This window comes from Excalfactoria chinensis, chromosome 8 (genome assembly GCF_039878825.1).
Source record: "Excalfactoria chinensis isolate bCotChi1 chromosome 8, bCotChi1.hap2, whole genome shotgun sequence".
NCBI lineage: Eukaryota > Metazoa > Chordata > Aves > Galliformes > Phasianidae > Excalfactoria > Excalfactoria chinensis.
The window spans coordinates 4,077,317-4,092,202 of NC_092832.1; the positions used below are offsets into that span (position 1 = coordinate 4,077,317).

At 40.9% G+C, this 14,886-nt stretch overlaps 1 protein-coding gene across 4 annotated transcripts in view; it reads right to left on the bottom strand.

The window, feature by feature from the left end:
- Nucleotides 1–14,886, bottom strand: part of CEP350 (centrosomal protein 350) — a 65,464-nt gene that overhangs the window by 45,238 nt on the left and 5,340 nt on the right. For all 4 annotated transcript variants that reach the window (XM_072343000.1, XM_072343001.1, XM_072343002.1 and 1 more), the window contains exons 2-8: nt 10,097–10,182; nt 8,532–8,563; nt 8,007–8,121; nt 7,341–7,473; nt 6,092–6,708; nt 5,484–5,594; nt 1,766–1,879 (exon numbers count right to left, since the gene is read on the bottom strand). In XM_072343000.1, the coding sequence (XP_072199101.1) occupies nt 1,766–1,879; nt 5,484–5,594; nt 6,092–6,708; nt 7,341–7,473; nt 8,007–8,121; nt 8,532–8,563; nt 10,097–10,172 (1,198 nt within the window). In that variant the 5' untranslated portion in view covers nt 10,173–10,182. The remainder of the gene's footprint in view (nt 1–1,765; nt 1,880–5,483; nt 5,595–6,091; nt 6,709–7,340; nt 7,474–8,006; nt 8,122–8,531; nt 8,564–10,096; nt 10,183–14,886) is intronic.

Genomic DNA, 14,886 nt, shown 5'->3' on the forward strand with positions numbered 1-14,886 from the left:
TAGCCTCCAAGCTCACAGTTAGCTCACATACTCGCATACAGACAATTTATGCCATTCTGCAAAGCAATCATAATGGCATTAGTATTATTTTATCATCCTACATATAATTAAATTGTAAAAACTGGTGCTGGAATATCTCTACCTAATACTAATTGGGTTTAGTTGACTCCTCTTTCTTATTACTGACATCATTCATTGTTGTTAAATGATCTTAAAGCCATTTGCAATTCCAGTCCTCAGCCTCTCTTTTTCTCTCCTCTTCCACTCCATACTTAGAAGAAAATAAAGCAGCAAATCTATTCAGTAAGAAGTCTATAGCCCACTGTTCATTTACTAACAACCCTCCTTGCTTGCACTGTAAATTGTCCAAGTATTTCACAAATCTGTCAGCTGAAACATGTCACCACAATCCTCTTTTACAGATTCATCAGCCAAAGGGGTTCTCCTGCCTGACTCGCTGTTCTCAATTACTTCTGTGTGCATTTAAAAAGGCAGTGTAAAGTCTCATCTTCCATTTCAAGTCAGCTGTTAGAACTAAAACAAGCGAATGGAACAGAACATGAGCTGTGGCTATTTATAGCCTTGGCTATGTTAAGCAGTTTCTTACTATGACTGGAGGAGGCTGGATCACCAGCTGTGTCACTTAGAACTGTCTCTTCCAGGGATTTGAGGACATAATCCACCCACTTTTACTCTGCTACAGAGTATACCCGATACCATTGAAACTCAAAGCAAGCTGTATTCCTCCCTCATTTGGAACTGATACAAATTTAAGTTAGCTTAGAATGTTTCTTTAAGAATGAACTGATCAGCACTGGAAGCAGAAAATCCACGCTTAATGTTTTTAGGTATTAGCAGTCACAGTCACAGCAAAACGTGTGCCTGTAGCTCAATGACTTACAGCACGCACAAGTGCAAATTCATTCTCAAGTTCATTTATTTTTCCAATTTTCCTTTTTAAAAAATAGATATTCTTTTAACAAAGCGTTTACTGATTATGGGTGACCGTATATAATACCTTAAGAGGTAGAAGAGATGATTAACCTTAACAACACATTTTGTAAAAGAAATAAATATTCCTATTTAAATCAAGGTTTGTAAGACCTGTCAGGGGACATGTGTGAGCATCTTTCACTTACTGAAAAAGCCAAGACTGGGCCAGGCCAGAACAGAAGGTGAAGGACAGCAACAACTCAATACAGGACATGGAAGAGCAACAGAGCAGTGAGCCAAAGAACCAGAAGCTCAGCTGCTTCCCAAATGAGAAACTGGGAGAAATTCCATCCAGGAACAGCCTCTGCATGGAGGACGACAACTCAGCAAGACCCTGTGGCTCCATTCCTACCTGTTACCCAACTGCCAGCATTCTCCTATCATCTCCATTCCAACTCCCAGCATTATTCACTGAGCTACGGGTCATGCACTAACAAGTTTCCACACAAAACAGAAGCAGGATCCATTTCTGTCTGCACTGGCCTGATGGACACCTGAGGATATCCCCTGAGACACAAACACTCATCAGCAGTTCCCAAATGGGAAAGTGGAAAATTAAAATGATCCCCAAACTAAAAGAAGATACATAACCAAGCAAACACTAAACACCCATCATCAGTGCACTGTACCATCCACTATCACTACAACTGCATTTCTGCACATCTGCAAAGGTGCTGAAAGCAACAAGATTTATCTTTTTGTTTCTTGAAAAAAAGCTCATCCGTGAAGCATACACATACAGCAGCTTTCCTTCTACATTAGGGCAAGTCACCTTGTTTGGACTCTGGATTTGATGACTGCGGTAGTTTCTGAACTTTCCGCACTGGTCTGGATGCTTTTCTCTCTTTGTTTCTCTCATTAGGTTTTTCTTTCATCGTCGAACTCGCTAAAAAGAACAAAACGAAAAAGCAACAAGTGTTGTTAAGTAACATCCCACAGGATAAAACACAGAACATTTGCCTTAAAAAAAGAAGCTCAGAAGCACAATCTTATAATTGCTTACCTATACACTAAAACGCACAGAAGCCAAGTCACTGCAAAGCCATAACAGACCATTACAGTGTCTGTTTTCCATTTTAAATGCTATTTTGACAGGTAGAAACAATTCTTTGCTCTCTTCTACTACAGACATTCCACTTTACAATACTAACGTTCCACACAAACACGTAGTTCTTTTGCTCCTGAAATACCAGGGCTGCTGCTTCCACATTAATGCATGACATAAGATCCACTTGCTGCCTCTGTGTCCAAGTGTGCAGGACAGGGTACCCGTGTGCCCTACTTACTGCAAAATTTGCTGCAGAACTCACCCAGTGATGCAGAATTATTCTCTATCACTGAAGCTCTCATCTAGAACACAAGCCAGGCACACTTACCCAAGAGACACTTGTATTCTACCATGCTTTTACACTAGGGTAAATTGAACAAGAAGGAAAAATGGATGTGGCTTAATCACTGTCTGCACTGAGTGGGTGTCCCAGCTGTCCTGGTAGAAAGCAGAAACAAGCACTGCTCAGGAACAATTGGCAACTGTGCCTTTGGTTCCAGCAGCCTACCATGGACTTAAAGAAGCACTTTAATTTACGTGCTTTGAAGATGCTTTTCTTAATCCCAGTACAACCAGACTGTATTTATGGAACTCCACAGCCATTACTGTTGGTTTGTTCCTCTATCCAACATGGAGCGAGATAAAGTTTTATTACTTAAATGCCAATACTGATTTTTTCAGTACTTAATTTCGGCTAATTCACTGATGAAGGCCTACAGAAAGGATCAGAGACAGACCAACAATTGAAATGGAACAAATGGAAATTTAAGAGTCTTGTTCTGCCCTCTGTATCCTCTCCTCACCAATTCTCCATTCATATTTGAGCCTGACAAGCATAGGGAATGAAAACAGCAAGCATTAGAGACCTCAATGACTGCACTCTCAGTGCCAGACAGCTCTTTTCTCATACCAGGAAACTAACTGCAATTGCTTTCCACTCACTCTATTCATATTACAACAAATTTGTTCAGTGAGGCCAACTCTGAACACCATTAAGACAGGATTATTGGAAGTCTGGGATCCTCTGAAGATGCAGAGTTATTCTGCGCGGTCTGTGCTAACATGCAGAAACCTCACTGAACAAAAGAGAAAAGCTTCTGCAGTTATTAGAAATCTTACAGCTTATTTAAGCAACAGAGGACTGTGTAGTGGTTTTGATGCAAGTCATTATACTCACCCAGAACTCTACATGCTGTAACCTTATTACAGAGTTAACACATGGATAGATAATCCTATGGGCTAAAAATACATTTATAGCACATATTATGTGCAGCTCCAGCATTTGATTACTTGGTATCAGCTATTGAATATAATCTTTTCAGGTCAGCAAGGAGACACGTTCCACCTACAGCTGTTCCACTCATGGCAGCAGAACAAAAACACAGTTGAACACACAACTTGTTTCTTTTCTAGACAGAAGTTCACTGAAAACATGACCCAGATGCCTTTTTAATTGGATCTCCTAACCAGAGGGATGAGATTCTTCCAAAAGTTTGGGTTTGCATAAGGAGCTCATGAGCTACTCAAACTATATGCTTGTCAAAACTCAAAGTGAACAGTGCTAGCATAGAGAAAAAAATCTTCAAAATATTGGCAGTCAATGTCTGAGCTGAACAGAATATCTGAAGAACTATTTGGTAGAAAAGAAATGATTTGTTTTTCTGAATGATGCCAGAAAAATTTCTTAGTATCTTGTCACGACATATAAGCAAACCAAGGCTGAAGTCCAACCATTTCCATGAGCCGCTACACTACCAACACAGCAAGATGCCTTTCCCTCTAATCTTAAATATGCTTTAACAAACTAGAAATGCTATTTCTAATGTGTAATAAACAAACTCTTAAGTATCACAACTAGTGGTTCTTGGGGGATATTAATTTCCACTCTGAATAATTGGATCTCTTTCTGCAACTCAGCCAGTCAAAAGCAATTCAACAATACAGCTCCTCACTGCAACCACTTCAGCAAAACAAAACACCTTCCTGGGCATCGTAATCTAGACTACCCAGAGATGAATGAAGACTGGGTCCTGGTGCCATAAATACGAAAACATAAAGCACGTGTTACAGTTCCTATTATTTAGCAGCTTAAAAGTTGCAATGTATGTTTGACAGCGATCATCCTCACTCAGTTTTTACCATCAAAATACTGTGCTGCTAAATGTATTCATCAGAAAGGAAAGAAATAATAATTTCTCCCATGTTTCTATTCTTCAGTAGCAGTATTTAATGCTTTTTCAAAAGGCCTCCAAGTAAATGAATAACACTTTTTTAAGCTCTTAGCATTCACCACTTGCTCTTACATTTAATGCGGAATAAACCCCAGTGGTAATGTTCTTTTAATTTACTAATGCTAAGTTATATAGTGCCTCCTCCCATACTTTAAATGAGCTTTACAACACTTAAGGTATAGAGCTGTAGAGAAAATTAAATCTAGATAATTTTAAAAGGTTTATTTTATATCTTATTCTTTCTGTCGACCTGTTTCCCTCTCTTCAACAGAAGCTGCACTTCCATAAAACCAAGGTTTATCCTAATTGTCTCTGCAGAAAGCTTGCTTCTTTCTTGGGTCCTTTCAGAGGACCCCAACACTCTGAAAGAAAGCTGGACACAGCGGAACCTTCCCTATTGTCAGGAGACCCCAGGAAGCCTCTCAAGAAGTCCTTGCAAACAAATCTCCAGGACTTAAATTATTCCCAGAACTCCAAGATTTTGATTATTCTGATGTAAAATCATGACAGTTCTATAAAACCACAGATACGAAACCAACCCCTTGCCTTATCATCTCCTCACCAGACATAGCTGAAGACACACCCCTTCACTACAAGCTACCTACTGCATTTTAAATAAGCAGATCCCAACAGATTTTCCACAGCAGATGCTCTCCATCTCTCCTTTAGTAGCCTATACATCCCAACTAAATCACTGCTGTAACAATTCCCACAGTAGCTTCAGAAATGACAGCACCATGGTGGAAGCAGAATTCAGGCTTCAACATACTGTATCAAGTCCACCTATCACTTTAATATTGTTGAATGTGTCAAAAAAAAAATGTTTCAGACTCGTCAAAACCAAAACTGGTTTGGTTTTGTCCTTTTAAACAGGAAACTGCATTCATTCATGCAAACATGTGCAAAAGAAGATAGAAAACCAAACAGTTGTTATAATGAAGCTTTTCTTCTGTGAATACCTATTTCAAGGAAAAGACATCATTTGATGCTCTTCAGAATTTATTTTCTATTCTTTTTCTCTATGAAAGAATGAGGGAGAAGGATTTTTCTTGTTACTGTTAACAAGTTGCCCCTCCTATACAGAGGGATACAATGTATTTAACACTCATTGCTTTGATTTTTTGTTTCCATGGCCTTGTAGACTTGTGACTAATAATTTTCTGCCCCTCAGAGAAGGCAGCGTTGCTTAATAAATCCAAAATGCACATCACCTGTCATCTGGAATGCCATATCTCTATACAGCTCCCGACCAACTTGAAATCCTTGCTCATGCCAGATCTTTCCAGCTGGAGCATGAAACTTAGTTTCAGCAGGATTGAAACCTGGAAGTAAACAATTGAAGAGTTTTAAATAATTGCGTAAAACGTAAATAAAGCTTTTGGGGAACAGAAGGAACGAGAAATTGCCAAGTAGAAGAGAAACTATTTGAATTACTAATAATAAACCAGAAGAAAGCAATACATCAGAATGCTGCCTGCCCACAGACCAAAACCTGTAGAAAAAGCTGAAAAGGCTTTCTCTGTCAATACTGTGTTGCTAACCTAAAAAAAAAACCATCAGAATAAACCCAAAGAGTAACATAGCAAGATTATTTTTCAAAGTAATTCATAAGAAGAGACAGAAAGATTCTAAAAGGAATTCACACTTCTAAAGATTGTTGAGAATTTCTCTTCTTTCTTGCCCAGATTGTGATCATACCATTCTATCCCTCCTGTACTGCTTGAGCACAGCAGTGAGTTTTTCCATGCTTTGATACTTAGCAGGATTGAACTTTGCTCCTTTGCTACCAGCGACTAACAGGGATTCTACACCTCCATACCTTTGTATGCTGGAACAGCAGGTGCAGCTGTCACTTTCCTGACTCTGGCAGTAACAGTATTCTCCACGTTTGCGGTCACTACAGGCTGCTCAGCAAATCCTGAGTGCTGTCCTCTGCCACCCATCTCTTCAGAACGCTCCCACTGCTTGCGAATCCGCTCCTTCAGCTTCTCCAGCTTAGCATCATGCTGCCGTTGTTTCAAGATTTCCAGCCTATGAGCACTAGTACTCGTGGCAGATGGGAAAGACACTTTCAGTTCCCTGTCCTGGGACGTGCTACCCAGAGGAGCTTTAATGCTACTCCCGTCTCCTCTAGAGCCGCTAGTTTTTAACTCTTCCAATCTTGGAGGTGTTGCAGCTCTAAGAAATGCCTCGGTTTTTTGCAAGGCTTCAATTGCCGGTCCGTCATTTAAATATCTAACAACAGTCTCGTCTGCAGCAGAAGAACATGGACTTTCAAAATCTCTTCCGTAGAGATCCTGTTCATCTCTGTCAAGTATCATATGGCCCATTACTTCAGTCTTCTCTTCTGCCTCACAGAAGTCCAAAGAAGACATAAATCGCTTGGCTTCCACCTGGCCAGAACCATGATGCGGCAGAGAACTCAGTGTATCCCTGCTGTAATAGGGAAGAAAAAGTCACCATCACAAGTGCAACTGTAGGACCTGACCTATAGCAAGTCAGCTATAAACATGCTCATCAACTAACAGGAATGACTCGTCACCACTTCAAAGGTGAGTTCTTTTAAAACTTGAACATTTCTCACACTCCACCATCTTCTATGGCCTGTAAATTGCCACTTTTCTTCCTGATTTAGCTTACTCCCTCAATGACCTGCATTATGGATGATATGTACAGACAAATACTAAAACTGAATCTGTTTTCTGTACTATATATATTACCACAGGACCGCGTGGAACAAGAACATTTGGGAACGTGTGCTTAAGAACTAATGAAACAAAGTTGGAAAAGCATGAGGAAATGCACTTGTTGGTCCTTAATATAGAAACTAAATACTTAAACCAGTCAGCTTGATGGTGTAGCCCCATTTCAACATGTTTGACTTCAAACTCATTCTCTGGACAAAAAAATAAGTCTGTAACTTAAAAATGAAGAAACTTGTCCAACATCACATGATGCTTCTGGGGGGGGGGAGGAAAAAACACATTTTGGAGTCACCATCAAACAATACCAGTATTAGCTTAATTTTTATTTGAGTATATTTTTAACAGTCAGTTGTTCCAGCTAACCTGTATGAAGCCAATGGTTCACGAAATTCCACCCGGCTGCTCTTTTTCACGTTGCTTTCAAGGGTTGTTGCTCGAAGAGGACTGCGTGAGAACTTCTCCTTGCCTGATTTAGTTTGGCTGGAAGACCGGGAAGCTGAAGCAGAAACCAAAGAACCCTTTATATACTTAACCTATCATTAAACCTATGTACGCTAACTGTGTTGCCACTCAAAGTCGATCTACTACACGCACTGAAGAATAAGTGTGCTGCCAGAACACAAAGGAAATTAAGGTTAAAATAAAGAAAGTGTGAGATTTAACATTCAATGATGGCATAAGAGCTGACAACACTAAAAAATGTAAACGGCTACTCCAATATAAACATAGGCATATACAGTTGTTATCAAAACCCCAATAAAACAAGCTATCGGGATGAAAAAAGCACTGATCACTCATAACAATGGGCAAGATCTGTCACTCATTCTAGCCATATAGCAAATTTCCATTCCCAAGCTACAAGAAGAAAATATTAGTTTATCCTGCACAATTAGTTTCTCATCAATAGAGATCGTTAGCAGAAGTCACCCTGGACACTTGAAGGTTGGGTTGGTGGAGGAAAAGAATAAGGCTTTCCAGACTGCAGTGGCTTCACCCTGCATCGCATGCTACACCATAAGTAATACATACCTTTCCTGCCTACTTTCCTGCTGGTACTACCAGAGGGCTTCTTGGCATCCATGACAGAATTAAACACAGCTGTGCTGGTGGGAGCTATTTCCAATTTGTTCTCTATATGACGTAGCTAGAATTTGAAGATGGTGCATATTAAAATACTGCTTTGGAGTTTTTAAAAACAAGTTTTTTCCCCACGTGACATTTTTACCCCTCATTTTCATAAAGAATAAAACCATGGGCCAAAAGCAACTTCACAATGTTTGTGTTGAAAAACTACAGAGCTTCTGACCAGAAAACGGAAGATTATTAGGATTTGTTTAAAAAGATCATCTGAATTATGCTCTGTTATATAGATATGTTTCCATAAGTAAGCTGTTGTGAATAAATTAATGATAATACATAATGATACAGGACTGTTCAACATGCATGCACTCCACAATCTCTTGCTTTATTTTCAACTTGTCTAACAACAAACCACTGAGCAAAGTAATATTCCAACTATTCTAATTTGAAAAGCAGTTAAGATCAAGTACTTACGGCAGCCTTAGTCTGAGAAAGAGCAGCCCATCCTGCAGTTGGATCACGTGCAGCAGAAGAAAAGAAATAAGTTACTTATTACTAAATGGAAAATAATGAAAGAAAATGCTGCCTGAGAACAATTTTCATTGGCTCGCTAATTGAGTTCTTTTAATGACTCAATTCCAGCCTGTAAATACCCTCTGTAAGAGGCTGTTATCAGCCATGATTCATCTTAACAGAGCAATAAAATATTTAATGTCAAATTTAATGAGTTGACTAAGTTACGCTGAATGCATTACAAGACTTGAAACCAGATCTACCACACATTATAGAAGATAACAAAGCCAGTTATCTACCCCAATACAAATATCTCAGATGAAGTAATGTTCATGAAGAGCAAAGCACAAGGCACTAATCAACTTCAGCCTTTTAATCCAAATAGCATGAGCTCCACACAAAGCCCAGGTCAGCAGGATACAGCAGTGCTTTCTTCTACAATTATTTACTTCTTCAGTTCACTTCTTTCTTTCAAGAAATAATAATTATATATATATATATACATAATATATATATATTATGTATATGTATATGTGTATATATATATACACACACAAACCCCCACACACATCTAATTGCTTACAAACACAATGTCCAAAAACTTTAAGTGGATCAGAGCCATGGAGGACAGTAGTATTAAGAAGTCTTAAATAAATATATTTTTTCCTTACTGTAAAAAAGCTGCTGATACCATTTGGGGCAAGATAAAACAGTGCTAAGGAATAGGAGGGATAAGAAAGTAAGACAAAAATGACTGCTCTGCCTTTGAGAGATGGCGTTTCATGTGTACAGAGCCCCTCAGTTTCATAACGTACATAACTTGAAAAGAAACGGAACCTATCACAGGAGACAATCAACAATAGTGTCCTCTTGTAGATAAAACATCCATCTGCACCTACTTTGAAATTTCGGGAGTCCAGTTTGGTCACAGTGCGGATCATATGCCTGATTGTGAACCACAGACTTAGCATGTGACCCAGCTGCTCTACCAGATGAGAGCCTTCTTCCTCTTAGGGATGTAACATACTTTTTTCCCCTTCTTTCAATTACAGACAAAATCACGACAGTAAAAGGCTCATTGGATTCCTCCAGCTCTAGGCAACCTAAGTGCTGCCAGGGATGATCTACTGCTTCTAGTCAACAGTCTGCAGCTCTTCACCACTTTAGAACTGAGCTAGAGGCAAGAGTAACTGCTTATCAGATGCTTCTTTCAAGAGCGTACAGTTCCCAACCTCTCTCTGTTCCTGCACTGTTCCCCCTCTACAACATTGGAAAAATAAAAAACCTGTCTCTGTGCCATCTTGGCAGCCACACCACAGGCTGGCAATTCCTAGCGCAGATCAGCAAATACTCTGCAGATCACAGTACAAAACTGCTACCTCTGCAGAAAATAAGTCATATAATACGTGGTCTTAGCTCCCACACTGAGGCAGAAGAATGCTGTCTATAAAAGCTCCGTGAAGTTTCAAAGAAGTCGTGGTAAAAGATGTTTTACAACAAAGAAATACAGTAGAGAGAATCCATACCTGTGGTCGAATCCTTGGCTTGGTTATGCCTCGGATTCTGCTGAGGCACCTCACTGGACTTGCTGGTCCACATCATGTCAATTTATCTACAAAAAAATACATATAATCACATAAACATTAAATAAATTGCATGCTAAAGGTAATAAGACCTTGATCACTGAGATGAAATTCTAGAAAGAAGGGGAACCAGCTGTTTTGTTCCGCATTTTAGTATTTTGTTACAGGGAGCAAGCCAGGTGAAGTCAGAGGATTCTCCTGTTAGGACAGGTGCTGCACAGCTCCTTCACGCAGACCTGCAGCTCTGTGCATCACACCGTTTGTGCTGGGAAGCACTGCCCTGCTCCGCACCAGAAATCATCTTCTGTTGTGCTAGATAAATAGTACAGCAAACATTAACAAAAGTGGGGAAATTTTCCATAAAGAACCAAGCTTGAGAGCTGATAGCAATGTTTTAAGTCACCATCATCAGGCTTGTAGCACCAAGAGAAACATGACAAAACACAGTCAGTATATACATTTAGCATAAGAGAACTTGCAACCATTTCTTAAGGGAACTCATTAACCCTCTTGAAGTAATTACTTGAGATTTACACTTATCCTTTGAGTTACCAACATATATAGTGGATCTCAATCTGGGACTAGAATTGTCATCTCTATCAACACACAGATCTATATAGCTTCTTTTATGATGCCCTTGAGAACACAGTGTAGCGATATTCTCTGTGTATTCCTAGATTCTTTTAAAAAAATCCAGCTGAAAAAAGAAAAGCAGCATGAAATTACTTGTTCTTTGTTAGCAACCCAGAACCTGAGCGGAGCAGATCACAAGTCAGACTGAAACTGTAAGCCCAATTTTAATATCAAATGGATATTTAAAAAGCACCGGTTTCCACTCACAACGCCATGTATAAGTGTAAAGGTTGGCTTTCCAGGTGTCGCCATTCCCTCTTTCAGAAGGATGGGAAGAATTCAGCAGCTTTTCAAATCCACCAATGCTGCTGACTTCCACCAACCTCTGAATTCCTAGAATAACTTCTTCCTATTGCTACAGCTCACATGAGTAAGCAGCGCCCTCTGAAAAACAACTATTTGTTTAAGTCAATAGCCTGGCTCTGCAAGAAGCTACACCAGAGGAGAGCAGCGGTGGAGTGGGGAAGAAAAGGAAGTAAAAGTAAATCAAGATACAGTTGCTAAGTCTATTTATGGGATTTACACAGGGGAGAATGGATCGGTTTGACACTAAAATGCACTGACGTGAATACTGACCATAGAATATCACTACATTAGAATGTGATGCAAAGGAAGTGTAAATAGTTTTCAAAAACAACATTTTACATCAATGTAAAAATTGCCTCAACATTCCATGAACGATTTTAAGAATAAACGCATTGTAAAAATTGGGTTCTGAAGTGAATGCTTCAAAAACTGAATGGTCCATCCCCATTTAGTTGGAAGAAGTGGGGGATAAACAGCAGCTCAACAACTGAAATTCCAAAGAACTTCTGGATGCCAAAGGTTATCTGCAGCCTGGATAAGGCCATGGAAAAAACTGGAAGGCTGCAGATTCAGCAAAGCTGATCTGGTGGTGTGATGGTTCTCAAGCAGGCAGACAGCCTGCCCGGGCTCACCAAACACGGGTTGCCAAGCCTTGGGTGGATGGCTAAGACACAAATGAGTACTTATGTTCCAAGGCTACATCACGTGCCCATCTCATTTTTACCCATTTGTCCAAGAAAGAAAAAGGTACATACCAAAAGGTGCAGCAGAACTGCTGTAGATGAGTGCATTAAGGGGAAGCTAGCAAGAAAAGCGAACTCCTGCAATGAAAATGAAGAGAAAACACCACTATCTTCCACAGACAATTCCTATGGGCATGATAAGGCATGGCAAACAAGGAAACAGAAACTAAGAGAAAAACACTGCCCAGCAGAAAAAGAAGAGAAACCAGCACTGAACTTACTACCACACACACCAGACAGCACTGAAAGGAACAGCAGATAACAAAACAAGTAAACGTTAAGAGAGCAGCATTTCTGAAAGGAAAGGGCAACATAAGAGTAGCATATGCTTAGTAAAGGTACTCAAAAAATGTCAAGATACAAAAAAACAAGGCTAGGAAAAGAGAGAAAAGCAGGCTGTACAAGAGAGAGAGACTGGGGAAATACAGGTAGGACAGGAATGGAACAAACTTGTGAAGAATGAGCAGCAAAAAGGAAGAAATGGGGATGGTGGTTTTGTTGTTCAGTTTTCCAAGAGTGCTCAATATGATTTTTTTCCTTGGTAGCACAACCAAGAGCAAAGGAAGGAAGGAACTCAGAAAACACTGAAACAAGGAAATGGGAGAGGAAACTGCATCATATGGATTCAGAGAAGGCAGAGCGTATGAGCAAGAGACTGACCGCTGCTCTCATTAGTAGTTAGTAATCACACAAAAAACACCCACAGTATGTAGAGCGAATGATATCCCCCAGGACTTTGTTTCTTACATAAACACAAGGGTGCCAAAGGAAATCAAATCATACAGCAGTAAAGATGAAGGCTTGCTAAGAGGAAGGAGAGAAACAAATGATTCATACGGACTTCTGTTTAACCCATGAAGTGAGAACTTCTACTCCAGGCTGGGAATACACAGAGCCAGCACTTTGCACAGCTTAGCTACCATAAAGCAGCAGCGCCAGCAGGAGCCATCCTCCCTTTGCTCTAAACCTTTGTCATAGAATCCTTAGAGTTGGAAAAGACCTTTAAAGACCATCTAGTCCATTTCCCCTGCAATAAACAGGGACACCACAGCTCCATCAGGTGGCCCAGGGCCTGATCCAGCCTCATCTTTAAAGTCTCCAGGGATGGGGCACCAATCACATCTCTGGGCAACCTGTGCCAGTCAATGGACTTTGGAGGCAAAGAGGACTGTGTATTGGGTAAGCAGCTTTTGTGCTCTTTTTTTTTGTTACTTTTAGCTGTGCTGTACCATTCGCTCCAACCTCTGTGCAAGCCGAAGGAAGGAAAATGAATGGAAGATGGAAGAACAGCTGCATCAGTCCCAGTCCTGCACCACGCTCCCTAGCCAGTACCCAAAGGCAAACGTTTGAAGCTGCTCTTGCTGCTTCCTCAAGGACTGTGTGTGGCAGGAGAACCACCGCCACCCCCTGCTCCTACAGGGCATGGCTGGAGCTCCAAGGCCTGACAGAGGCTGCACATCCTAATCCAGTGGCTCCCACTGTGCCCAGTCCTGCACGGAGCAGGCAGAGTCTGTGTGGAAACAGGCACAGGGAAAGGCTACAGGGAGATTGTTCCTGTTTTAAGCCTTCACTTACAAATAACTGGAAGTTGGCTTCTGAATCCCTAAGACACACTTGAACTCCTGCCTGTGAACCCACAGCTTTGTGCTACTGCCAGAACAGACACTCACAGGTGGTCAGACCTTGTCAAACAAACTAGTTTTCTGAGCAAGCCTGCTGAAAGCGGTGGAATTTCTATTTAAAGGTGCCAGAAACGCTTTCCACGACTCCTTAAATGCCACACAGTACAATTTCTAACGATATGCTTGAGTTCAGAATACATTCATCCACTCCATTTTCTGGAATCTGAGCTTTTACCACATTGCATTACTCCAAATAAACACGTTGGGGGTTATTCTTCTTGTGAAATTTGAGTTGTGCCTAATGATAAAGTCCCTGGCTTCCAACTACCCACAGTGCCTGCACAGGTAGCTCTGCCTGCTATTGCATTCAAACAGCTGCTATTGCTATGACTCAGGAATGGTTTACTGGTCCACACTGCTACGGGCCCCACTGAGTAAGGCTGTATGTGAGACAACAGGTAATTATGTGAGGCTGATGCAAAAAAATGCTGAAAGTAACCAACAAGGCACAACTGTTAGCTGCTCTGAATGAGTAACGTTGTAGGTAATACTGTTCAGTCTTGCAACGCAAGCAGTAAATATACCAGAAGGTCTCGTGTTCTGGTTGTTGAGAAAATACAAACTATGAACCAAAAAGGTTCATTTATATATCTATGTATGTGTGACTTTTGGTCTGTCTTAAGCTAGAAAAGAGAGCAACCAAAATACAGCACGTTTACATACAGTAAAGCAGTAAGAAAAATGTAAAGTGCACCTTGCTAACTCCATTAATCGGAAAGATAAATGACATCGGCTGCCCCACATCCATCAAACAGCTGAAAACTCAGCTGAGAAACACGAACATGATGCATGAGCTGTAAGACAAAAGCACTAACATCAGCCAGGTACTACATTTGCAGCCAAACTACACTGAAGATTCTCCTATGAATGAAACAGCTGCCCAGAGGGGCTGTAGATGCCCTGTGCCGGGAAGTGTTCAAGGCCAGGTGGGTTGGGGCCCTGGGCAGCCTGGTTGGTACCAGACCTGGAGGTTGGTACCAGACCTGGAGGTTGGTACCAGACCTGGAGGTTGGTACCAGACCTGGAGGTTGGCACCAGACCTGGAGGTTGGCACCAGACCTGGAGGTTGGCACCAGACCTGGAGGTTGGTAGCTGTGCCTGTGGCAGGGGGTTGGGACTTGGTGATCTCCAAAGTCCCTTCCAACCCAATCTATGATTCATTCTATGACTCCATGAAACACTACTGAATGTCCCCCTCTCCAGGTATAAGCTGAGGATGAATATTTGCAACATTCTTCTGCTGTGAGAAGCTACGCCAACTTGCAAAGATGTCCCTGCTTCATCATAAACGCTGCAAAAGCAATGGCTGGAGCTAAAAACTGAATTAGTGGCTTAGCCAGAAGTAAAATGCATTGAACGTCTTCCTCTG